At 42.1% G+C, this 26,747-nt stretch overlaps 1 protein-coding gene across 3 annotated transcripts in view; it reads right to left on the reverse strand.

Moving 5' to 3' along the window:
• The window catches only part of LOC141768736 (tetraspanin-15), a 57,635-nt gene extending 36,138 nt beyond the window's left edge, over nt 1–21,497 (reverse strand). The window contains exons 1-6 of one of the 3 annotated variants that reach the window (XM_074637046.1): nt 21,155–21,497; nt 13,510–13,695; nt 6,512–6,586; nt 6,302–6,397; nt 4,557–4,673; nt 753–803 (exon numbers count right to left, since the gene is read on the reverse strand). In XM_074637046.1, coding sequence (XP_074493147.1) covers nt 753–803; nt 4,557–4,673; nt 6,302–6,397; nt 6,512–6,586; nt 13,510–13,695; nt 21,155–21,253 — 624 coding nt within the window. In that variant the 5' untranslated portion in view covers nt 21,254–21,497. Of the gene's footprint in view, nt 1–752; nt 804–4,556; nt 4,674–6,301; nt 6,398–6,511; nt 6,587–13,509; nt 13,696–20,814; nt 20,955–21,154 lie in introns of those variants that run through there. The other 2 variants (XM_074637047.1, XM_074637048.1) reach the window with 2 other exon arrangements.
• Between the last annotated feature and the right edge of the window lie 5,250 nt (nt 21,498–26,747).

The raw sequence follows: 26,747 nt of genomic DNA on the forward strand, positions 1-26,747 counted from the left end.
GTTCACACTTGCGTATTATTCACACTTGCGTATTATTCACACTAGCGTATTATTCACACTAGCGTACTATTCACACTAACGTAGTATTCATACTAACGTACTATTCATACTAACGTACTATTCATACTTACGTACTATTCATACTAATGTATTATTAATACTAACGTACTATTCATACTAACGTACTATTAATACTAACGTACTATTAATACTAACGTACAATTAATACTAACGTACTATTCACACTAACGTACTATTCACACTAACGTACTATTAATACTAACGTACTATTAATTACTAACGTACTATTCACACTAACGTACTATTCACACTAGCGTACTATTCACACTAACGTACTATTCACACTAACGTAATATTCATACTAACGTACTATTCATACTAACATACTAAAAAAAACCTCTTATAATATAAGATAATTACAATGATTTTATCCATATTGCTCATTCCTAAACTGCATACTCATGATAACACCAGTGTGTCAGTGTGATTAAATAAAACCAATGTTAAACATAATAATAGTGAAGATATGATGTAGTAACTAATGACTATTATCAATTAATCCGATGATTATTTCCTCAATTAATTGACTAATTTATGCAGCTCTAATATGATGAAAGAAAAGACAGCAGACGTTATCTCAGTGGGTACAACATGTTAAAATGTCCTAATGAGCCGCTGCCGTGCTGTTAGGAGTCCTAGATGTGTCTATAATGAGCAGTTGTTCCTCTTACCTGTTCATTCAGAGTCTTGTAACCACACAGAGTGTTGATGACCTCTCCTACCTGTGGAAAAAGTTTTAGAGATTTAGAGAGTCAGAGACAAGACTTTAGGTGCACTATGATGACCAGAGACAACACCATGGGGACATGTGTGGGAGTAAAGCTCATCACCAGGGAGTGTTCCTGTCCCCTGGCAGCCAGAGCGTGAACTCAAGCGTTTGCAGAATGACTGTAGCCCCGACAGGTAGGAACCGATAACAGTAGAAACCCAGCCAGTTTTCCTAATCAACTCCATCTCTGCGCTGTGAGAGTATTGGATGATTCGGTCATTAGATTTCTCCAGCACAGCTCCACTGCTTCCAGAGACATTATCAGTGTTTTGAGCCGAGGGTCAGGAGTGATATCGGGCGTATAGAGGGTGGAGGGGGCCACGAGGGTCCAACAGTTCATTTAAAGAGAGAACTCTGCTAAAGGCCACATACAAGACACTTCTCTCACACAATCAATTACATCTCTGATGTGTAGATAATAAAGTGTTTCTTCTTGCTTTGATAAAGCAGGAGACATCACTAACTCTCAACCACCATCAGCAGCGACTAGGATTATCAGGATGGCTGTAACATCACTGACACCGAACAGATCGGTATCAATTAGGGATGTTAATAATTAACCGTTAACCGACGTTAGAAATGTTAACCGATTAATTGGTTAAACGAAAATTAAAAAATAGCTTAGAAAGCTGAGCAAAACTCAGAGGAGCGGCTCGTCACTTAAAGGAGAAAAGCTGGTCCACCTAAACAGCCCCCCTTAAGAGAGTCTGAGCCGGAGTTACAGATACAGGAAGTTGGCTTGGAGGAGTTGTAGCCAAGCCCCCAGGAAGAGCGCCGGTTGTCGATCCCGACTTTCGTAGTGGCCAAACGGCGGTACGACAACTTCCGTGTCCGTCACGTGATGCCATTGGGCCCAAAAATACTTTTTCCCATAGACTTCCATTGGGAAAGAGACGTCTGTAACTCAGAGGATCATTTATTTTGAGGTGAATCAACTCCCCAGTATGAACACTCTTAATAGTCCTTATTTAAATCATTACGTTTTTAAAGTTGTAAAATGAACTAACAGCTGAATCCAGAGTTATTTCCCTTCCTCCGTTCATGTGAGTGAGACCCAGATCGAGGCTGGAGCGCAAGCCGTGATGACGGCGTGACGTTAGGACCCCGTGACCAAGTCATGTGACCGAGCAGACGCTACTCCGCCAAAATCCGGGTACTTTGATTTCTAAATACTTCTGCTGGTTTACAAAGCACTAAATGGTTTAGGGCCAAAATACATTTCTGATCTTCTGCTACGTTCTGAACCATCCAGACCTCTCAGGTCATCTGGATCAGGTCTGCTTAGTGTCCCCTGAGACAGAACTAAACATGCAGAAGCAGCATTCAGTTTTTATGCATCAAATATCTGGAACAAGCTCCCAGAAACCTGCAGGACCGCTCCAACTCTGAGTTCTTTTAAAACAAAGCTTAAAACTTTCCTGTTTGCTGCTGCTGCCTTTAATTAAACCAGATAATGATCTTATATACTGCACTAGAGATTTTACTCTTTTGTGTTATATTCTATTTTAGCTTCTATCCTAGCTTTTATTTTTAGCTTGTTTTTATTTTCTAATCTTTAATGTTTTAATGTTTTTATAACTGTTTTAATTATGTCGTAATTTTCTTTTGCACTTTGTCGCAATGTTCTTGAATGTTTATGTAAAGCACTTTGAATTGCCCTGTTGTTGAAATGTGCTATACAAATAAAGCTGCCTTGCCTTGATGCTCCACTGAGCAACTCTCATAGGAATGACTGGGCCCCGCCTCCAACGCTGGATCCAGTTCTCTTAATATATCCATGGTTGTAGCATTTATTCACCGACAAATAATCTGTACACACACTGTCTGCTACACCTACGTTCACAGCTATCACGCCACTGACAGCCACACGCACACGCGCACGCACACACTAACGTTACGCCGCGCTGACAGACCTTATGTGTGTGACAACGGCGAGCATGAAGTCACCAGCAACGCTACAGCTGCTAACGTAGCACAAACACACACGGTCTGTCGGACACTCGCTAACGTTACGCCGGGCAGACACACAGCTGACAATCTCACTGCTAAACTAACGGACTAAATAATGCGGTGGAGACTTACTGGGACAATGCACGCAGCATCATGGCTGCTACAGTAACTCTCCCGGTCTGGTGAACCGGGGACTCAGTTGTCTGTTGTGCTCATACACTGCAGCTGGTGATAAATGATGATTTAACCTGTGTGTGCATCGGCTTTTTGTTGCAGCTGGGCGGCTTGTTAGGCACTAAAAATAGCACGGCTGCATGCGACACACACAGGTTAATAATCGGTTAACGAGGGTCGGTTATCGGTTAGAAAATTTTTTTTAAATTAGCATCCCTAGTATGAATACCTGCTAATTAACTGGCTGAACTGGTTACCCTGAAATGGGCCCTCATCTCAGAGTAGAAACTGAAAATCTGTGCGAACAAAGAGAAGCTAATTTCATCTATTTACATTCTACTCTGTGAACATTGTCAGTCTGATTGCGGCCTTCCAAGCAACCAATGTGATCCAGATCCATAGGACACACGGCAACTACCTGTCTGAACAGGTTGCTAGTGAGTTGACTAAATGTCCGTTACAGGTTTAGTTTGTATTGTGTTATATACTGTACTATGTTAAAGGGACTGTTTGTAACTTTCAGAAATGCTTGTTAACAGCGACACCTGTGGCCGTTAAGTCAACTGAAGTCAGCGTCGGGTTCGCGGTGGCTCACTCTAAATAGACATGAACAAGCATCACTCAAAACAGTGAGGCGACACACGTCAGCTAAAAGCACAATATCACTCTATATTTCAGCTGCTTGGCAGTAATGTTAGCTGACCAGATGAAGGTCTCTCCATGAATCACTGCTGATCCTAGTGTTGGCTTTTCCTGCTTCAGCCGCGGAGGCTGAAGCATGAAGAGAAACGTTATCGTCTCCGACCGCGCCCGCAGGGAGACACCGGCAGCCGGTCAGAGACAATAACGATTCTCTCTGCGGAGCCCCGTCACTTCACCAGACACGGGAAACATCTGTTGGTCTGGACAGCTGCAGCAGTTATTTCTGCACAAACGTCCACTGAACATTCACTAGATATTCTCAGAGCTAAACTAACTCTTGGACCTAACTCTTGCAGTGTGGAGTGAGCGCGCATGAACGTGAGTTGGAGCGAGAGAGCGAGAACGAGAACGAGCACGGTTTGTGAGTGAAGGCAAACAGGCAGCGGCGCAGAGACTCCGGCCACACGCGGGCGCGCATATGCGAGCGTGCATGGGAAACCGACCCGGTAGATTTATACGTGTAAAAAGTTACAAACAGTCCCTTTAAGTGTTTCCTTTCATTTACAATACATCCACGCTTGAACTGCAGTTTCTTGGGGTGGTTTCAACCAACTCCGGTTTCCCATAATCCGTTATTTATTGGTGAGCACCAAATAATCACATGTGGTGTGATTTTGATTTCCCGATGGGGGTTCATGTGCTGCTGATGATGATGCAGGATGATCAATCAGTGAGTTAGTTGCCAGCCAGCCCATGTGTTCAGTCCTCGCGGTTGATTTGTAATAAGTCAGTGTGACCACGAACCCGACTAGAGAACTAAGAGGTCTCTTTGTCCTTGATCTGGACCAACTGAACTGTAACACAGGTGTGACAGCATTTACAGGAAGTAACAGCTGCTGCAGATGTTTTATGGGATTTTGTGTAAATTTCCAGCACTCACCTTGCGGCGAACACAACAGGTATATGGAACCCCGCAGGCTAGTGGACCAGTACCATTGCAGAAATGGTACTGGTTGACTCCCCAGTCTTTATACTCGTCCCCTCCACAACATGAAAACTGGAAGACAAAACAGCAAGACAAGGCAGTTAGGAACCAAGCATGCCATCATAACAAACGGTCCACGTCAAATTTAAATGTGAAACGACAACAAGCTGAAGCTCTTTCAGATGAAACCATCCCGCTGAGTTACAGCGTCTGCTGTGTAATCCACACACCCGATCTCATCACGCCACCCAGACAACCATCTCTCTGTACATCCCAGTCCTACAGCAGACTGAAGTCCATGTGGAGATGAAACAGTAGCTCATGTGAAGACTGAAGAGTTTCTGACATTTTTAAGTACTTCACAGAGACAATTAATCCTGTGTCAAACGTGTTGAGACCTTTCCTAGACGATGAAGGACACCAATTACAGACAAGAGAAACTGAACCTGTACAGAATATGGTTCAGTGGAGCCAATACTGAGGTCACTTCTACTGTTGATGCTCAGATGAAAAATGGATCTCAGAGAGCTCATGTAGTAGGGCTGTGTGCTAGCAAGAATCTGGCGATATGATATCATGGTATCATGATACAGGGGTTACAATTCAATATATTGCGATACTGTAAGCAATTTATTAAATCTAATTTTATGAAAATTGTCATAGTATAAATAACACACCATCATATGCATAAAATCTGAGTATAGTACTTTTGGGATGTGCATTAGCATTTATCACTGTCTCTTTAACATCCAACATCACAGCACTACTCTGACTGACTGACTTTGCATGTAAACTATTAATTAAAAATTGATACAATGATTTTGAGAATCAATACAGTATCACAAAACATAATATTACAATATTTTATATTTTCTTACAGCCCTAACATGCAGCAATTTCTCTTTTATTCATGTATTCTTTGTAGATTTAGCAGCTGTAGACTGCCACAACTAATGTATTATTATTATATATTATGTATATTATTTATTCCCAGCATTGTTTGCAGCTCTACCCAGTCCATCAGATAGACCAACAGACACTACTTTGTCTTTTTGCTGCTCTAGAAGACACCTTTAGATTTCCTAGTCTGATTTTAGAGAAGCAAAACATGATGTCGAATGGTGTGTCCTTTAAAGAACCATCTTTGATCCAGCTACATGGTAAATGGTAAATGGACCTGCATCTATACATCTCCTTTCTAGTCTTCCAATTGGTGGGCGACCCGCTCTACCTCTGAGCCACAGCCACCCCATGAACCATAAATACATACATGAACCATAATACTAAGTAATCACACTGTAGGTCCAGTCGTATCATTATCAAGACTTAGACGTCTTCAGTTTGTCATGAAATGATGACGTCCCAGGAGGGTCTGACAGAGCAGGTATGTGTGTGCTCATCACGCCACAACAGTAAGAACTGAAAATAAGGAAATAGAAATGGTTCAAACTGAAATCAACAATCTCATCATCTGTGATATGAAATGAGCAGCTTGGTGCTAAACTGGTTGGACTGAAATCCTCAGAGTAAACCCCTTCTGGTCCATCCCACATCTGTTCATCCTACACCTGCATATCACAACAATATCAAACAATACCATCACTTTATAACAATACCTAGTATTCAAATTTGTAATCATTACTAATGTCCACAAATCTCCCAAATAAATGTCACATTTTCTAGATAAAATTTCAAACTACCTTTTGTTGCATATAGTCCAAGATGTTTTTGAAGTCCAGGTCATCGTAGTAGTGTTTAATTCCTTCACGTATACTGCTCTGAAACAATGCAGAAGTCTAGATCAAATGAGAGAGGAGAGGAGGTCATTGTTAGCAGTCAGTAGTGACCCGGCTGTGGCTAGAGGCTACCGTTAGGGCTAATATATGAGAATGTACTAATAAGACGTTCACCTTGTTTTCAAAGATGAGCGCCGTGGTGAGGCCGACGGCCTGAAGCAGCAGCAACACACAGAGAACACAGAGGAACTGCAGAGGGACAAAGAGAACATTCATACAGCGTTTAACACACCTAGTCACACTTCTACCAAATAATAATAATAATTATAATAATAATATTTATTTATATAGCACCTTTCAAAACACAGTTACAAAGTGCTTTACAATAAAAAACACAACACATTTAAAACACAGGGATAACAAAAGGTACTAAAAGCCACTAACTAAACATCTATAAAACCTGAAGGGTAAAACAACTACAATGTCATAAAACAAATAAAATCACAGAAAAGCAATTCTAAAAAAGTGAGTTCTTAAAAGTGATTTGAAAGTGACAGAGGCTGTATCCCAAACCTCATACTCTACTAGTAATACAACCTCATACTATACTAGAGGTACAACCTCATACTATACTAGAGGTACAACCTCATTGTATACTAGTAGTACAACCTCATACTATACTAGAGGTACAACCTCATACTATACTAGTAGTACAACCTCATACTATACTAGTAATACAACCTCATACTATACTAGTAGTACAACCTCATATTATACTAGTAGTACAACTAGCTATTACAGCTGCTAGACTCTCTCTCTCTCCCTCTCCCTCTCTCTCTCTCCCTCCCTCCCTCTCCCTCTCTCTCTCTCTCTCCCCCTTTCCCCCCCTCTCTCCCCCTCTCCCTCTCTCCCCCTGGATATATATATATATATATATATATATATATATATATATATATAAGCGTCTTGAGATAACTTCTGTTGTGATTTGACGCTATACAAAAATAAATTGATTTGATTTGATGATCCTATTACAGAGACTGGAACATTTAATTGCCATTAAAGGAACTGCACTAAGTTGGTTTAAGTCCTATTTATCAGATTGATCTCAGTTTGTACATGTTAACGATGAGTCCTCCATGCACGCCAAAGTTAGTCACGGAGTTCCACAGGGTTCTGTACTTGGACCAATTCTATTTACCTTATATATGCTTCCCTTAGGCAATGTTATTAGAAAACACTCCATAAACTTTCATTGTTATGCAGATGATACCCAATTATATCTATCGATCAAGCCAGACGAAACAAACCAGTTAACTAAACTTCAAGCATGCCTTAAGGACATAAAAACCTGGATGACCTGCAATTTCCTGATGACAAAACTGAAGTTATTGTACTTGACCCTGAGCGCCTCCGAAACGAATTATCTAATGATATAGTTACTCTAGATGGCATTGCCCTGGCCTCCAGCACCACCGTAAGGAATCTGGGAGTTATCTTTGATCAGGATATGTCCTTTAACTCTCACATAAAACAAACCTCAAGGACTGCCTTCTTTCATCTACGTAACATTGCGAAGATCAGACACATCCTGTCTCAAAATTATGCAGAAAAATGAGTCCATGCATTTGTTACCTCTAGACTCAATTACTGCAATTTCTTATTATCAGGCTGCTCCAATAAGTCTCTTAAGACTCTCCAGTTGATCCAGAATGCTGCAGCACGTGTACTGACAAGAACTAGAAAAAGAGATCATATTACGCCTGTATTAGCTTCTCTGCACTGGCTGCCTGTAAAATCAAGAATAGAATTTAAAATCGTCCTCCTCACCTACAAAGCGCTAAACGGTCAGGCCCCATCATATCTTAAAGAGCTCATAGTACCCTATTACACCACTAGAGCACTGCGCTCCCAGAATGCAGCAGGGTTACTTGAGGTTCCTAGAGTCTCCAAAAGAATGGGGAGCCAGAGCCTTCAGCTATCAAGCTCCTCTTCTGTGGAACCAGCTCCCAGTTTCAGTCCGGGAGGCAGACACCGTCTCTACATTTAAGAGTAGGCTAAAGACTTTCCTCTTTGATAACGCTTATAGTAAGGGCTGTCTTTGACCAGCCCCTAGTTAAGCTGCTATAGGCCTAGACTGCTGGGGGACTTCCTATGACACACTGAGCTCCTCTCTCCTTCTGTATATATTCATGTCCCATTCATTGTTACTAACAACATTCCTTCCCGGGAGTCCTTGTGCCTTCTTGTCTCACAGGTAACCATGGAGCGGGGTTACACCTGGAGCGAGGTTACACCTGGAGCGAGGTTATACCTGGGGCAGGGGTACACTTGGAGCGGGGTTTCACCTGGATGTCACCGGGATTGTGGTTGCATCTGCTGCCGCGTCTGCTGCCTGCTTGACACCAACTGCTACCATCATTAATTAATTCCGTCTGTACGAGGGACTACCAAGGCTAACGAGGGACTACCAAAGCTAAGTGACAAAGTGGCAGCCTGGAGAATGAGACTTCTCGGTCACTGCCAAAGACATCAAGAACTCCCAGCAAGCATGCTGATGCTGCGGGAACCAACGCACGGGCATCGATCACAGGGACGTCTCACACCAACACACATGGACGTACTGAGGAGAGATGCTGGACAGTGCTGGTGAGCTAGCCAGATGTATGGTGGACTGAGATAGCTGGAAGCTCCGTTTGAAGACAACCCAATGATATCAATTCCGATAGTTGTATTATCACTCTTTTACATCCACTACTATTGGTTTTGTGTTATTAGTCCTACTTGTATTAGTTATTACAGCTCTGGACCGCTACAGGCTACAACAACAACAGCCAAAAACGGCTAGTTTTTTAAATTTTTCGTAGCTATTTCATCACTAAATTCACTTCTGAAAATGTTAAGGTGAGAAATCAACTGTGTAGATTTAGAATGTTGACAGTTTTACGATATAAGACGGTGAATCAAACATTTGCTTCAACGTTTAGAGTTTAGAAGCTCCACAAACTGTCGTGACAGCTAGCTATAGCGCCTGCCAGGGTCGCTACCTTACCAGCCAGGCGGTCACGCTCACAGACTGCTATGAGCCGGCTGGAGCTCTCTAGAGACCTGTAGTAAATTCTTCCATGCTGTCAAAATGGCAGTCTCTGTTGGACAGGATCACCTCATCGCAATCATTTCCCTGCCTGCTGGCCAACTACTGACAGATGTGCCTCAAGCCACTGAAGCCAATCATCCCCCTGATTGCCAATTGCAGTCAGGTGTGTTTCACAACACTATATAAGGCCCTCAGCAGAACCAGCAGATCTCTCTGCTGCTCCATCCAACCCTCATGCCATGCGTCCCTGTGAATGTAAGCCTGTTATTTTGATCTATGTTAATTTGCATTCCCTTGTTTTCAAGCCATTTATTGATTATTATTCAGAACAGCTTGTTAATTTTGTTACTTAGTATTTAATTTATATTACTAATTTGATTAATGTACTTTTTGCACTGCAGAAACCATGGTTTGGATGGAAATAAAAGCATGCCGAATGGGGTATCTGACCGTGGGTGCTGAGATGGGGGAGATCTCAAACTGCACGCTTTCGCCTTCAATGCTGCTGCTGTCCAACAGCTTCAACTGGAGGGAAAGGAGGAGGTACTTACCCTCCGTACCATTCGTTCTGACATCACCAACATTGAAGGCGAAAGCGTGCAGTTTGAGATCTCCCCCATCTCAGCACCCACGGTCAGATACCCCATTGGGCATGCTTTTACTGCAAAAAAGATCGATCTTATTGATCAGACATACCCAGTTCAGTCTCTTAAACGCTGCTACCCATATCTAAAAGATATCCCACTTTAGCCTTTCAGGAGAGTCCAACCTCTTGTCTGTGGGCATCGTCTGTAGACGAGAGGCTTTTACTTACATGTTTAAATATCACAACAAATATGGTGTTTATAAATTAACAGGAACTGTGGTTATCTGCCTTTTTTGGAGTTGAAAATGTACTGCATACTGCGTTAGTCAGTAGTATGTAGTGGGCGGTTTCAAATACAACAAGAGTTTGCAGCCCTGAGCTCCCCATGCAGGTCGTTCCATAGTCTAGGACTATCCTGACTGGAACGGCTCTATCACCTTTGTGAATGAATCTGGACCTTGGAACCGCAAGGAACGACTCATCCGAGGATCTCAGAGTGCGGGAAGGGATATAAGGCGATAATAGATCTGATAAATAACTTGGGGCAAGGCCTCTCGGGGCTTTGTAAGTAATCAGTAATATTTTAAAATCAATTCTAAAAGCAACAGGTAGCCAGTGTAAGGAAGCCAGGATCGGTGAGATGTGGTCATGTTTCCTTGTCCGGGTCAAAATCCTAGCTGCAGAGTTTTGGCTGAGCAGAGGCCTGTACTACTAAGTCAGTTCAACATACCCAGGGTATCTTCTCGTTATCTGGTTTAACTAACCTAACAAACGAGATCCCGCTAAGCGGGCCTACGAAGTTGGTTACCAACTCGGTAAATCAACCCAGGGTTTCTCCATCTGGTTATGAGCGTGTTCACATGAACAGGGAGGTGTCTGCAGTATCTGACCAATCACAGACATGGACAAGTCTACAGACTGCAGACAGACGGGCAGAGACACATTTTACAAAGGAAGAGTAAACTATATTACACAAATACGAATAAGTTAAACACTTAATCCAGACTAATAGTAACACAGTTGAAGCTGCCAAATGCAGGAAGAACAGCTGGTAAAAGAAAAAACTCCCGATGTGTGAATGCGTAAATTAACAGACTTATTAATTTAACGGAACACTCAAATGTCAGACATAGTCGTCTAAATATAAATAGCCTTTTCGGATTGCAGTGGATGAATGGATTACACTTCTTTATATCCTGTGGCTTGAACGTGGCGTATATGACTATTTGAACCTCCTTTCAGCTGTGCGGTGTTAAATGGACTTGAGACCAAGTAAAAAAAATAAATATAAAAACATAATTCAAAGTGGTAAACACCCACAACATAAATACAGCTGTCCTTCCTGCATTTGTCTGTTTAAACTGTGCTGTTTTTAGTCTGATTATGACTGTACATCTTCATTTATCAGTTTAAACTATGTTGTTTTTAGTCTGATTAGGACTGTAACTTCTTCATATTTGTGTAATATTATCATACCATCCCCGAACTTAGCTCTGATTGGTCAGTAGGAGGTGCTTTTATATGAGCTGATCTCTTATCTGGAACATAACCTGCTCCGGAGCAGGTTAGCTGTTCAGCATCAGTTACCATGGAGATCTACCCCGGTAAAAAGAGATCCACCTTTTTACACCTGAAAACCCTGAAGTTACCTCGCTAACCGCTAATCCTGCTTCGTAGTACAGGCCTCTGGAGGTGGGAGAGGGATTTTTTGCTGAGGCCAGAGAGCAATGAATTACAGTAATCTAATCTTCTAGATATGAAGGCATGGATAACGGTTTCCAGGTTTTTGGGAAAGAAATGAACTAGTCCTTGAATACAAATTCATTCTTCAATACATCAATGTAGGGCTGGACAATTAATCTAATTTTATTTTCAATATTGGCTTCCAACGATTATGAAAACAATATAATCAAGATTAAATGATTATTGTGCTGCATTCTGTTTCACAATGACACTTTTGTCACCACCTTCCTTCACAGAGTTTCAGTCAAATCAGACCTATAACTTATTAGTTTTGAACATGGTGAAAAATTAGGCTGTTCCAGATTTAGCCGGTTACACCTGTTATTTCAGATGTCAGATACATATTTAATCAACATCGCATGTCTTCTGCTGTTATATATAGAATTATTTATACTATTTACAGGCAGCATCTTTGGCATAAAATCGTCTCTGGGGATGAATGAAGGTTTTCCGGCTGTAGTCTGAGTGTGCGTTTAGGCAAATGGATCAACATTAAACGAGTCTGGACTGGGTTTAACCAGCCTACCAGTGCTGAGAGAAGCAAATATCAGCGCATAAAGGAACATAATGTAAATGTTTCTCAGAGAGGGACATTAACTTTATGGCTTCCTCGGTATGAAATGAGCTGCTCCTCTTCATCACAGCATGAGCAGAAACATCACTGACTTCCTTTTTTATTGTGAACTCTTAATCCCCTTTTCTCTTCAGTTTATTTAGCTAAGCTAATTAGATAGTTGCATAGCAACCACAATAATATATCCCCGCTCCCTTTTGGCTCGTTTTCTCTTATTGGCAAAACCAGCAGCTGTGCTTCTGGTTCGGAGGTGAAAAGAAAGCATCCGAAGTGATCGCTGATTTAAAGGTTTTATATGAACTGCTGCTGTTGGGCAAACTTTGAACACGATGTGTGTATATTTACATACAAATATACACACACATACAGTATATAAATGTTTAAAATAGGGCTGTCAATCGATTAAAATAGTTAATCACGATTAATTGCAAATTAATCACACGTTTTTTATCTGTTCAAAATGTACCTTAAAGGGAGATTTGTCAAGTATTTAATACTCTTATTAACATGGGAGTGGACAAATACGCTTCTTTATGCAAATGTATGTATATATTTATTATTGTAAATCAATGAACAACACAAAACGCTCCAATCATAACATGGCAAACTGCAGCCCAACAGGCAACAACAGCTGTCAGTGTGTCAGTGTGCTGACTTGACTATGACTTGCCCCAAACTGCATGTGATTATCATAAAGTGGGCATGTCTGTAAAGGGGAGACTCGTGGGTACCCATAGAACCCATTTCTGACCTTCACATATCTGGAGGTCAGAGGTCAAGGTACCCCTTTTGAAAATGGCCATAAAAGGTACCAATGATTCATTCGGTTTACTAGTTTCATATACCAGGATCTACCCTCTAGCTTTAAAACTGAGCCGTTACAACCTAAAAAGCTCAAGTTGCGTTAAAGAAATTAGTGGCGTTAAAACAAATTTGCGTTAACGTGTTATTATGGCGTTACCTTTGACAGCCCTAGTTTAAACACAGTTTGTAGAGTACCCTCGTATGTATGAGTTTTCTGCTTTATTCCTCATTACTCAGCTAGCAACCCAAATTATATTCAATTCTGAAAATAAAAATGCTACCCTTAAACAAAAGAGTTGTGCATGTACACACACACACACACCATGTATATTAAAAGACATGCACTCATGCCCCCTCCCCCCCCCTACCATGTGCAGCAGGGTCTTGTTGTCCCGGAGCGATCCTACCATGCCCACCACCGACACTGTAAACATCACCAGGCCCAGCAGGATGAGCACCACGGCGGGGGCCAGGAAGAGGCCCTCCAGGGTTCGGTTCTTCTGCCGTTCCGCTTCAGCGTACACCCCCACACAGAGCACACAGAGACCCATCAGCTGGAGGCAGGAAGTGGGGGAAGAGAGAAGAGCTCATAAAAAAACATGACATTCCTCAGTATGAGCAACAAATAGTGTTTTGAACTATATAGTAATTGTCATGTGTCTTCTGGGATGTAGTATTTGTGTCTCAAGAGGCCAGAGGTGAACGATTTTGTAATAGATGTTTTAATACCAGAATGGATATATTTGCTTCATCAGAGTCTATGTGGAGAAGTTATCGCTTTTATTGTGGTAGTCTGTGTATCTTGACGTCATATCCGTTCCGTATCCGTCAACCAAAACTAACCTCAGAAAGTATAAAACGTTGGAGGGTCAGCGTGGATACGACCTGCACCCTCCATTGTTAAATCCAGCGTGGTAAACACTACACATCCAGTAAAGGATGGAAACACTTTGGGTTTCACACATTGAAGGAGAAGCAGCGCTAGACAGAGCAGAGCTAAAGCTGCATGCTAACTCTGTCACGGACAGGAAACATTATCGTATCGCCGTAACGTGCGGTGGAGCCGGCCGTCGCTCTCGTCTCCGTGGTCAAATGGGCCGACGCTACAACTGTAGAACACCCAGATACTGACATTTCTGTTCTCTGCATTGAAACGGCCCCGATGGAACTGACCATGGATGGATAAAGAGAACGGAGCTGACGGGAGAGCTAGAGACCACCTTGGAGAAGTTAGAGGAAGTAGACACGTGGGAAGTAGACACGTGGGACTAGGTCCGCTTTTCAAAATAAGGTGTTAACAAAGGGAACTGTAGATACAAAATACATTTATGGAAATAAGATTGATGGATTATATTCACCAGAAGTATAAAACATTACATGTCCCTTATAAATTAAAAAGAAAATATCACTAATCTGTGAGGGAAATGTCTTTATTCTTTGATTTTGGGGTTATAATAATTCCTGACAATGACTGATATATTTGACTTCAGGACATCTCTGACTACATACATGCTGAAAATCAAACATTTTGACTGGATTCATTTAGAGATTTTCCAAAGTAAAAGTCCCTAGAAGTGTATGATTCAACTTGTTCCCCTCATGGTCTAGTGGTAACAAAGTTAACAAAAATCACAATACATGCTTTTTTTGGGGCGTTTCCGTCAGGACATGGAGATGCTCCACTGAAATCCAAACTAATGTAATTCTTTGAGTGGATGTGTTGCTTCTTAAGGCAGGATGAGGCTCCAGACCACAGAAACTCTAACTAGATCCACTTATAGTGGAATTACACAGTGAACAAAGACGACGGGACATCAGCCCTCTCATGGAAGGTAAGTTCAAGACGCCTTATTGGATGAGTAACACACCTGTGATGACATCATCACCGTTTGCAAAAAGCCAACAACAACTGGTGGCACCAGAGAGTATGACTTTAATGATATTTAGCCAGTTCTACTGAAAATAAGAGCACATTAAAAGCAGTAATTAAAAGTGACTGATTGTAAGTCAGTTTGGTTTAACAACACCACCGACCTGATGACATCAGCTTACCCACTTTCATTCTTCATTCTCTGAATAAACTCAAATTACAGCTGGAATAAAGTGTTGCACATATGTTGGGTCTCCATTATGTAATATGAGTGATTAAACAGCCAATACTATCCTGTCTAGCCGGGATTCAGTCGGACCAAGTCACAGTGATCCATGAGAATAACAACCACCACATGGATTCAGCTTCAGAAAAACAGACTTCAACTATTACATGTAAAAATACTTGGTCAGCATAAAAATGGCCCTTGCGAGTATTTAATTATTATTAATTACACTATTAGATTGTTAATACTGATGCATCCCTACTTAAAGCCAGGGTTGGTAGTGTTCTGGCCCACACCAAAGGATTTATAAAATCGTAACAGATGTGTAAAATGTGAGAGACTCCACACATAACTTGTCATACTTGCCAACCCTCCACATTTTCCCGGTAGGTTTTTCATAGCCCTCCCCGGTTTCCCCCAGGGTCACAATTCTCCCATATTTCTCCCGATTTATGGCAATTTTTCACACCTTTTTGTTATCTCAACCCGTTTCTGGCACTGAACAGCCTGTATCAGCCCTACTGTCCATCTGGACAACAACTACACCTCATCTTTTTTCTGACAGAAGAGAGCTGCTCGCGACACAACATTGTGCTGCACTCGCCAATGGGTCACAGCGTGCAGCGCCCAAAGTTGGGCTTTGCTCGAAGCAGAGAAAAGCCTTCTTTGTGCGGCGCAAGCCATTGGAAATAACGGGTTTCAGAGGTCAGTGGTGGTGTTGTCGCGTTGTGTCTGAAAGGAGCTTCAGTGAGTGAGAGAGGGAGAGAACTAAGACAAAGAAATACTCAAGCAGGTGCAAAAAATGTATGAATGAATTAAAAACTGATGAATATTGGTTTATACCAGAGATTCAAACAAGTTCACACCAGAGGGGAAAATTATTCAATATTCTTTCCTGGGAGTTAAAGGGACTGTTTGTAAGAATCAGAAATGTCTTGTTAACAGCAACACCTGTGGCCGTTAAGTCAACTAAAGTCAGCGTCCTGTTGCTGGCGCTTGTGCTCGCTCTACATAGACATGAAAGAGCATCGCTCAAAACAGTGAGGCGACACACGTCAGCTAAAAGCACAATATCACTGCAGTAATGTTAGCTGACCAGATGAAGGTCTCTCCATGAATCAATGCTGATCCTAGTGTTGGCTTTTCTTGCCTCAGCCTCCCGACCGCGGCCGGAGGGAACAGGGGAGACACCGGAGTTTTGGTCGGAGACGATAACGTTTCTCTCTGCGGAGCCCCGTCACTTCACAAGACACGGGAAACCTCTGTTGGTCTGGAGGAGCTGCAGCAGTTATTTCTGCACAAACGTCCACTGTACATTCACTAGATATTCTCAGAGCTAAACTAACTCTTCTGCAGTGTGGAGTGAGCAGCATGCACGTGAGAGTGGAGCGAGAGAACGAGTGAGAACAAGCGCGGTGTGTGAGTGAAGGCAGGCAGAGGAGCAGAAGAGCAGAGTACAGCAGAGACTCTGGTCCTGGAGACCAAAGCTACGGTCTCCCCCGCGTCCTCCGACCGCGGCCAACACTGTTTAACAGACGGGCTTCACAAGATACAACCAAGAGGTTTTGGTGCTTCACTGTAGTTTGTGTTGGAGTCTGAGTCTGAACAGCGCAGTCAGCGAGCGCGCATGGGACACCGACCAGCAATGATTTATACGTGTAAGAAGTTACAAACAATCCCTTTAAAGGTAAAATCAAAAGTTTAACATAAAAATGCTGTTGTTATTTTCACTCTTTTAAAGTCACCAGAATGAAGGAAACAAAGTCTCTGAAACTCTAATGTTTCTGGGTGAGGACCACCAGACCCCCCACTTTGGTTTAGAAATCCTCCCTCTTTTTGAGGTCTCATGGTTGGCAGGTATGTAACGACATGTTCTGTTTAATTTAACAGTTAAGTTCCTATAGTGTGAAATAGCACAGCACACACTAACAGATTCATTCATGATCAAGAGTCCCACTAAAGAAAAATTGAGTGGGTTGCAAGATTCTGCTACACACGTGTATTATTTTTTTTTTTCTTTTGGACCTCTCTCTGATCTTTGCTCTTGTGAATATTAGAAAAATGTACCTCTTGGGGCCTTAAACATTTATTTATAAAAAAAAAAACACTGAGAAGTTCAGAGGAAGGATCCCTCTTTGGTGGAACTGCAAACTACCCACAGACATCTGAAACGTGACATGCAGCCCCAACCAGACACTGTTTTTATGTAAAAGGTAGGGAGTCACTTGTTTAATTTCATATATGGCAAATACATGGTAGGACATATAATGCTGGTTTAATACATTTAACGATGTATTGTTTTTATAAGCTTATTAAAGCTGTCAGAGTAAAAATGACTTTCCACCGCTGCATCTGGCTGCTCCGTGTGCTGGAACATAGAGCCTCACAGTGAATGATTAACAATGATCTATATCTTATCTTAATGCTAACCAAGTCTAAGCTGAAAACTGTAAAATATCTGTCGACTACACATTAGTCAAACGGAGAGTGTGGCTCCCCTGTTTATATTTGACTGATGCAACAGCTCCAAAAAGAGACATAACCAGCGTGTTCTTCCCTGCTATTGATTTTCAATCTGCCTTCAGAGTCGGGTCCATCTACTTCAACCCTCCATAAAGCTTTGGCAGATACAGTTGGCTTGGATCCCACCTCCAGAGTCAGCCTTCCTGCCTTCACTGCTGCAGTAATGAAGATAAAAATGAGTAGCAGACTTTTACCATCCAGAAAAAAAGGCAAAACCTGGAACTGTTATTGAATCCGTCATTCCAGGATGATGGAACGATGGGACGCCTTGTGGTCTAAGGGTTTGTTCACTAGATCCTGATGGGTTCTGACGGTACCCATGACTGCTAAACAGGGACACGGTGCAAAGATACATGGAGCCAGGAAATAGCCTAATCCCAGTATGTATACTGCTCCATGGTGTTCAAGTATATGTATACTGCTCCATGGTGTTCAAGCCTGCTTTACAATAAGGATGGAGCTACCTGTAGCAAACATGCTTGTGTAATGTCCTAATGCAATGCTAAATGTAACTGCATGTTATTTGCAGTATGATGGGACAGATACAGTAGGATTGTCACTAACCTGGAGTGAAAAAGAGGAAATAAAATCAACCAGACCTATTCAAATCCCACTTGACACCTGCAGCTTTAGTCCTGTCATAAGAATCACACTGAAATCACATTAACCAAACGTAGAAGCTTTTCTGTGCTGAGCTGAGCTAAGCTGGGCCACACTGTCCTAAACCACAGCGGTAAGAGGGACAGACAGCATCCACACATCATATGAAACACTAATGGAATCAAACTACTGATGTTTTGGAGTCATATTCAATAATGTGTTTTAGGGTGTATACTGTATATTGGACAAACACAGTCGGGCAGATTGGTGGTGGTGGTGCAAACTGAACATTATTCTGACAATGTTCCTGGAGATAAAGGTGTTGTAGGGGTGAGATGGAGGAACAAAACACCAGGGTCGGCTTAATAAAAGAAAACTGTTAGTGTGGGAGTGTGGGAAATACTGAAATTCAATTCAATTCAATTTATTTTTATATAGCGTCAAATCATAACATATGTTATCTCTAGACGCTTTATAGATAGAGCAGGTCTTAGACCGTACTCTATAATAAGCTTACTAAGCTTGATGCTTGAATCTGTGAATCACCTAGGACATCCCATTCAAAACGGCCTTAACTATGGCAAGCTGTTAACATTTGATAGCTACAGTAGGCTTGACTATCCTGAATTAACATTAGTGATGTCTACAACTACATTGTGATTAGTCAGAGTTCTTATTCCAGATGTCTATAACGTCATTGTGACTACTCCCAATTCTTATTCCAGATATCTATAACGTCATTGTGACTACTCCCAATTCTTATTCCAGATATCTATAACGTCATTGTGACTAGTCCCAATTCTTATTCCAGATATCTATAACATCATTGTGACTAGTCATAACAACAGTTATAATTCAGTTCTGACTATCCTACATAACAGTTACAGATATCTCAAACCTCATTATGACTAGTCAGAGTTGTTGTCATGACGTTGCTCATCAAGGCTTCCCATTGGATATCGACCCAACAAAGCATCTGAACAGTGTCAGCAGAAGCTTTAGCTAACTTGGATAGTCGGTAAAGTGTGAAAGATATTGACAGATTCAAACTTCCCGGATCAATAACTCATCAGAGAAACATAGTTCAAACACCAACGAGGTCTCTTTCTAACCGTAGTGAGGTAGACAATGAGATACAAGCTCATTTTAATCACAACCAGCCTTTAGTCCTCCGAGCTGGACACATAAAATCGGTCTCTATGTGCAGCCGGCTGTGAGACGAGTGGTCGGGACCGCTGTGGATCAGATAGTTAGAAAATGACATGAAATAGAAAGAGCTCATCATCAGGAGTCTGTGGCCAACGAGAGCTTTGTTCACCAGAGAGTTGTGCTAGAAATTTACAATTTCCAGAAATTTAAAAATGTACTAACTCCAGTTAGAGATATCTACAACGTCATTATGACTAGTCAGAATTAAATTGTGGATATCTGAAACTAGAATAACAACTAGTCATAATTCAGTTGCTGATATCCGCAATTCTGCAACTGAATTGTGGATATCTGTAATGAGAAACCTCATACACATGAACGGCAAAAATAGTTTGAATCATACTGGTCAAAATGTAATTAGGGATATCTTGAATCAGAGTTTTGACTAGTCAAGATGATGCTGCCGATATCTCTAATTAATATCCTGTCTAGTATCTTGCCATACTTAATACACCTTTGATTATTTGGATGAAATAACCACAGTCTAGTGTTGGCATCAGATTGAAACAGTGTGAGCAGTGAAACTTTACTGAAGTGAATTGCTGTTTGTTGGCTCACCTTACTCCTAATTAACCAGGATGCTGTGAACACGCCAGGACCAGATGTTAAAAAGTTGGAATAATTCTCTCTGTACAAGAAAACTTTACCTGTTTACATGTCAGATAGGGCATCATCAGGTATCATAATAAATTATCAATATATAATTTACTGTAAGTATATGATCCATTTTAATCATAATGTGAGCCTGATTGGTTGGATGACCAACAAAAGCGCCTTTGAGCCTGGTCCTATTTTCTGTCGGCGGAACTATTTACCCCCATTCTCGTCCCTTTAAGTGGATCCAACGCCCTGCAGCACCGGGCTGTCTGCTAGCCACAGATCACTGTGTATTGTCTCAATACCAAATACTATTATTCATATCTCGGTAGATTGGTTTATTATTTGACTGTCCAAAATTATTGTATGAACAACAGATTCAAATGTAGGAGGATGCATGGTGTCTCAAGTGCTAATATCCATCCTGCAAGCTAACCATTCAGCAGCTAGCTAGTATACTGAGAATTCCAAACCAAATCCCATTAGAAAATAGAGCAACTTAATATTGCTATGCTCAACAACAAAAACACTAATTGTTATCACAATTGACATCTTACTCCCTATTCGTTATAGTTTCCTGGTAAATACGGAATGCGCCCGAGCCAACACACGGCTATTAATCAATGAAATCTGAGCTGTACCCCATACCCAGCTATCTCACGCTGGAACGGTATTCAGGTGGATGTTCGCTGCAGTTGGAGGCGAATCCGTGATTTACATTTAAAATGTGATCCGATGAGTCGTGCTCGTTGTTCAGGGTGTATGCCGACTTGTACAGTATATCCCATAGACTCGTAATATACCTGATGTTATGTTGTGAAATGCGTGCATGTGGCTGCAGCAGATAGCACATTTAAACGCAGGTGTTTTGAATGAAGTTTGGTGAGATGACTCACTGATGCTACTGGCTGGTGGCTGGCTACTGGCTACAATAAGCACACACTGTTATTATGGCGCATATATGCCAATCAATGAAGCAGAAACTTACCGAGAAGAGCATTGAGTAGATATTGAGTGTAAATTTGATGAAGTAGTAGAAGTGGTTGCTTTTCCTCAGTTCAGAGTAGGACGGCATGGCTGCTGACATGAGTGAACCTAGCTAACAAGCTAGCTAGCTAGCCTTCGTTCAGTTCAGGCAATATCTATAGAATAGGAATGAAACATCAAATACTAGTGAAATGAAAAACGCTTTTAGGAGAGCTAACTGAATTTTAAATATGTGTCAGCCCTCATTTCTCTCCTACTATTGTGGGCAGTAACCACCGAAACCAAAGCACTTCCGTGCGGCCGGAGCCAGGCCACGCTTTGTTTTGACTACACTCTTAAAGGGGCAGTGAACGCATCTTCCTTATTGAACTGCATTTAGCTGACTGAAACTGAATTCATTTTTAACATCATGCTGTGTTTAGTTTAAACTATAATACATTGTTACATTATTATTTCAATGTTTATTGTTTGTGAAATATTAAAAACTATAACGATATATAGTTAATAGTAAAGATATTTTGACATTGAGGTCAGACGTACTAGATCAGTCTCTGTAGTAGCAAAACAGGTGTGGAACATGGTAGACAGAGAGGACAAAAATATACCTGTAAAAAATAATTTATCAACAAACAAAAAAATCAATGAACAGGATGAAAATAGAATGACCTCTAAATAAAGTATACGCTGCTTAGTTTCTTTTATCAAATTGATTTTTAAATGTGTGAACAGTTTCTTCCCAGCTGTACTTTATCCATATGTCACAAAATTGAATACCAATAGAATAGCCACTACGAGATCAACAAATGGTAACTGCAGAGTGACACAGCACAAAACAACCTTCGGTCAGTCATCTTATTCAGTAAAAGGAAGCATTTTTGGAATGCCCTACCAACAGAAATAAAAATACAACCTGACCTGAAAACGTTTAATGAAAAGGTGAAACACTGGCTGAAACTAAACCAAACCTGTCATCACAGATTATTGATTGGAAACATACATATGTAAATTGATTGTAATGTACGATGTTGTATTAGGTGATTTTATGTATAATGTGGTATTATGTATTTACATTTTTTCTTAAAAGCCTAACCAGGGACCAGGTCTGCAAATAAGCTAAAGCTAGAAGTCTATATTGTACATTACATTGGTTGCACTTTAATTAAGTATAACAATGCCATGTATTGTCCCTGTCAAATAAATTAATAAATAAAAATAAATAAAATAATGTGGGTCATAGTAACACAATAACAGGTTACAGACATACTGCCAATGAGGCTTAAAGGTAATGAATCCTTGTTGCAATACTTTTCTCTTCATGTGATCTGACTTGAAAAAGCTATTCAAATGAACGTGACCAGAATGTGCACATGAGTCAAAACACACTTAAACAGGCTTTAGAAATGTACATTAGTTACTAAGAGTAGCTGTAATGCATTACTTCTGGACTCAGAGCAGCTAATCCCCCTTGCTTCAGGTTGCATCAGCTGTTGCCACCACTTGTTGGATATATTTGGCGTGCTTGTGTACATTACCGATGCATTCACAAATAGGTTTACTCACTTGTAAAGCCGGCCATGTGTTCACCCAAGTGATTATCGGCACAAGTGTTTATTCCCATTTTTACAAGTTGCTTTGTGTTCTTACTTTTATTGGAATCACTAGTTTCACTTCCTCCTGACTTGCTGGGTCCTGGACAGAAGTACGTTTATGGTGCTGTAGTGCGTCGTTTCAGTTTCCGGTGATGTGCAACCTCACCTGCTGTGTACTCTTCACTGTGTGTTGCACAGAGAAGCAGCTAGCTATGAGTCACATCAGGTCACAGCTGATGAATTACTGGAGTCCTTCAACCAACATTATCCTCTTTAAACATCCTCACTTATTATGTCTCCTGTAATCTGCTCTGTGGCTGACCTGACGACCTCTGACCTTATGCCGGAGAGGACCAATCAAAAAGAGATTTTCATCAACACAATATAGAAAGGGGAAGTCCCACCCCTTCAGGTGGACCACATCAGACCTTATTTCATAAAAAATATGAACGGTAGTCAACGGAGAGAGATAAATATTTATTTGTTCCAGTTTGAATTGATCCATGAATCACACAGATGATGTTTGTACATTTTAAACATAACTTTGCCAGTCAACATAGTCTCCGTTTTTTTCGTAGTATCATTTAGTTTAGTGTGAAACTGCTCAGTGAACTACATCTCCCGTCATCACCAACACTAGCTATCTAGCTAACTTAGCTATGCTCCATGTCACCAACACTAGCTAGCTAGCTAATGTAGCTATATTCCACGTCACCAACACTAGCTAGCTTTCAATGTGTGTAATAGGCTGCTGCAGATGTTTTACCAGTTTGTTGTAGCCAGTGTACTCTTCTTTGCTGTGGCATGTTGGGGGGGTAACACCAACTCGAGGGATGCCAACAAACTGAACAGGCTGTTGAGGAAGGCTAGCTCTGTGGCTGGATCTGAACTGGACAATCTGGAGGTGGTGGCAGAGGGGAGGATGAGGAGGAAGATGGACGATATCCTGGATAACCCCAGCCACTCCCTCCATGATGAGCTAGTCAAGATGAGGAGCACCTTCAGCCACAGACTCATCCCCCTCGGCACAACACAAAGCGCCTGGGTCAGTCCTTCATGCTGGTAGCCATCAGGCTCCACAACCAAGGCTGACCCCCATATGAGAACTATGAGGACTTTAAGAAGTTTAAACATGCACTATCTACCTTTTAACATGCACTATCTACCTTTAAACATGCACTATCTACCTTTAAACATGCACTATCTACCTTTAAACATGCACTATCTGCCTTTACACCACCAACACTAGCTAGCTAGCTAATGTAGCTATGTTCCACACCACCAACACTGGCTAGCTAGCTAATGTAGCTATGTTCCACGTCTTCAACACATGAGTTCATCCCAGTAGGAAACACTCGGACATCGTAGCTTCAGAGAGAGAGAGACGTCATTACCACACTTTAGGCTGTGTCGTCTTTCTAATGACGTATTTTCTCAGTCAACAGTTTTACTACAAACTGAGACTTGATATATTATATTTTAAATGTGCAAACATCATATGTGTGATTCATGGAGCACTTCAACAGGGATCCAAACTATATTTTTCACTCTCCGTTGACTACCGTTCATATAGTGTACCTCCAATGCATGCTGGGATTGCGTCTAGTCCCACATGATCATGAACAAGAAGAAGTGCGCAAAGAGATGAATGAGTGATCATGCTCTGCTCAGTAAAATCCATAAAGCTCATGTTTCTTCTCTAACTCGTCATCATATTCATTGATGCTCGTTGGAGGAATTAAATGTGTCACCTCTGTGCACATTCTGAGGGTCGAAACAGTCTCACATCTTTCACAAATAATTGAGTTTAAATGTTCTGAGGGAAGTTAGGCCAAGCTACTGGAAGCAATCGAAAGGGCAGATAACTTTTTGGAATTCAGAAATGTTTGACAGTGCAGGTCTGCAGGGACCGGATTGAGTTTAAATTCAGAAACCAGCTCATTTCTTCTGTTAAGTCATCTGGATCCAGCTCTGCCAGCCTCCTTTACACACACACACACACACACACACACACACACACACACACACACACACACACACACACACACACACACACACACACACACACACACAAACACACACACACACACACACAAATATGTGAGGGGCATATATCGTTGAGGTCTCCTTTCTGTCGGGACACTAAAGACTGTGAGATTAACTTTTCCTCACCTGAGATGAGATGTGAGTAGCTGACTGCAGTTGTTTGAAGTGCCAAAAAATTCTGTCAAAAGGGACAATTTCCAGCTTAGATAGTCAGTTATTTAAAGACCCCAGGACAGCTACTGCTGATGTAGTGACAATAAATCTCTTTCCAACATGTATTAATCTACCATACATCGTTTCAGCATTTACAGTATAAGTGTTATCATAAATTCACTTTACACATCGTATGCATGCAGTGCAGCGGCCATCTGGAGGCTAAATAGCCTCCAAAGTGGACTTCATGGCTTTCCTCTTTGCAGCCATCGTGATGCTCTGCAGGGTGAATGCTCTGCAGAGGGTGCATCCAGTAAAGCCTGTAGCTCTCACCTGTGCAGGTGTGCAGTGACCTCTCCAGCGCACTGGGGCCCAGAAGCTGTCAGGGGCCCAAAAATCACCTTCCTTCACCGTGTCCACTCTGAATCTGTTATATGCTCTTCTGTTACGTCATGTAGACAAACCACGTAGGCCCTAACCCACCCTGTACCTATCAGCTGTGAGCTGGAGATCAGACTGGAGACGGAACCACTGATCTTCCTTTGTTTATTCTGTTTAACATTATGATATTTACTGGATATGACATACCATACAGCCAACAGATGTGAAATGTATGTATTGTATGGATAACTCCTCATTTCAACTTCGCCCATCAGCCGCTGCTGGTCCATTGAGGCGATTTCAAGGCGAGCGACAGGAATGAATAGAAACAGCTGGGCCTCAGATAAAAGTTCAGCTCTAAACAGTGTGCCACGCCGCGCTGCGTCACTCATGGAAAGGACAGTCCAACAAAAAAGGAATGGTTCTTAAGCAGTGTTGTTAATGAGACCTGTAGGATGAACCTTTAATGGGTGAATTCTGGTTCTGTTATTATGGAGTAGGATCAGGGATTTAGATCTATAGACCTGTAACTGTTACGTCTCATATGTTGGAAGATGTGCACCTACTGACATCTGTGTCTGTGAGAACATCTGGCTGCTGAGTCCAGGGCACGCTGTTCAATCAGCGTTGATAAATGTGGTGCTCCGGCTGCTGTCCGTGGTGCTGATCTAAGGCTGGTTAGCAGGATGGTGCTGATCTAAGGCTGGTTAGCAGGATGGGAGGTGCATGTTGAGACTCTCCATGGAGACAGAGCTATTGTCTGCTTTGCAGTTATCTGGAGTGGTTATGTGTGTGTACGTGCGTATGTGCTTGGGTCAAGCCGAGGCCAATCCCAGAGTAGAGTGAGTAGAGTAGAGGGAGGAGTGGGGGGCTGCTGGGCCATCCCTCCACCCAGCAGCCAACCCTCCACTCAGCAGACATCCCTCCACCCAGCAACCATCCCTTCACCCAGCAGACATCCCTCGACCAAGCAGACATCCCTCCACCCAGCAGATATCCCTCCATCCAGCAGCCGTCCCTCCACCCAGCAGACATCCCTTCACCAAGAAGACATCCCTCCACCCAGTAGATATCCCTCCATCAAGCAGCCGTCCCTCCACCCAGCAGCTGTCCCTCCACCCAGCAGACATCCCTCCACCCAGCAGCTGTCCCTCCACCCAGCATACATCCCTCCACCCAGCAGCCGTCCCTCCACCCAGCAGCCGTTCCTCCACCCAGCAGACATCCCTCCACCCAACAACCGTCCCTCCACCCAGCAGACATGCCTCCACACAGCAGCGTTCCCTCCACCCAACAGCCGTTCCTCCACCCAGCAGACATCCCTCCACCCAGCAGCCGTCCCTCCACCCAACAGCTGTCCCTCCACCCAGCAGACATCCCTCCACCCAGCAGCTGTCCCTCCACCCAGCATACATCCCTCCACCC

This window comes from Sebastes fasciatus, chromosome 6 (assembly GCF_043250625.1).
Source record: "Sebastes fasciatus isolate fSebFas1 chromosome 6, fSebFas1.pri, whole genome shotgun sequence".
NCBI lineage: Eukaryota > Metazoa > Chordata > Actinopteri > Perciformes > Sebastidae > Sebastes > Sebastes fasciatus.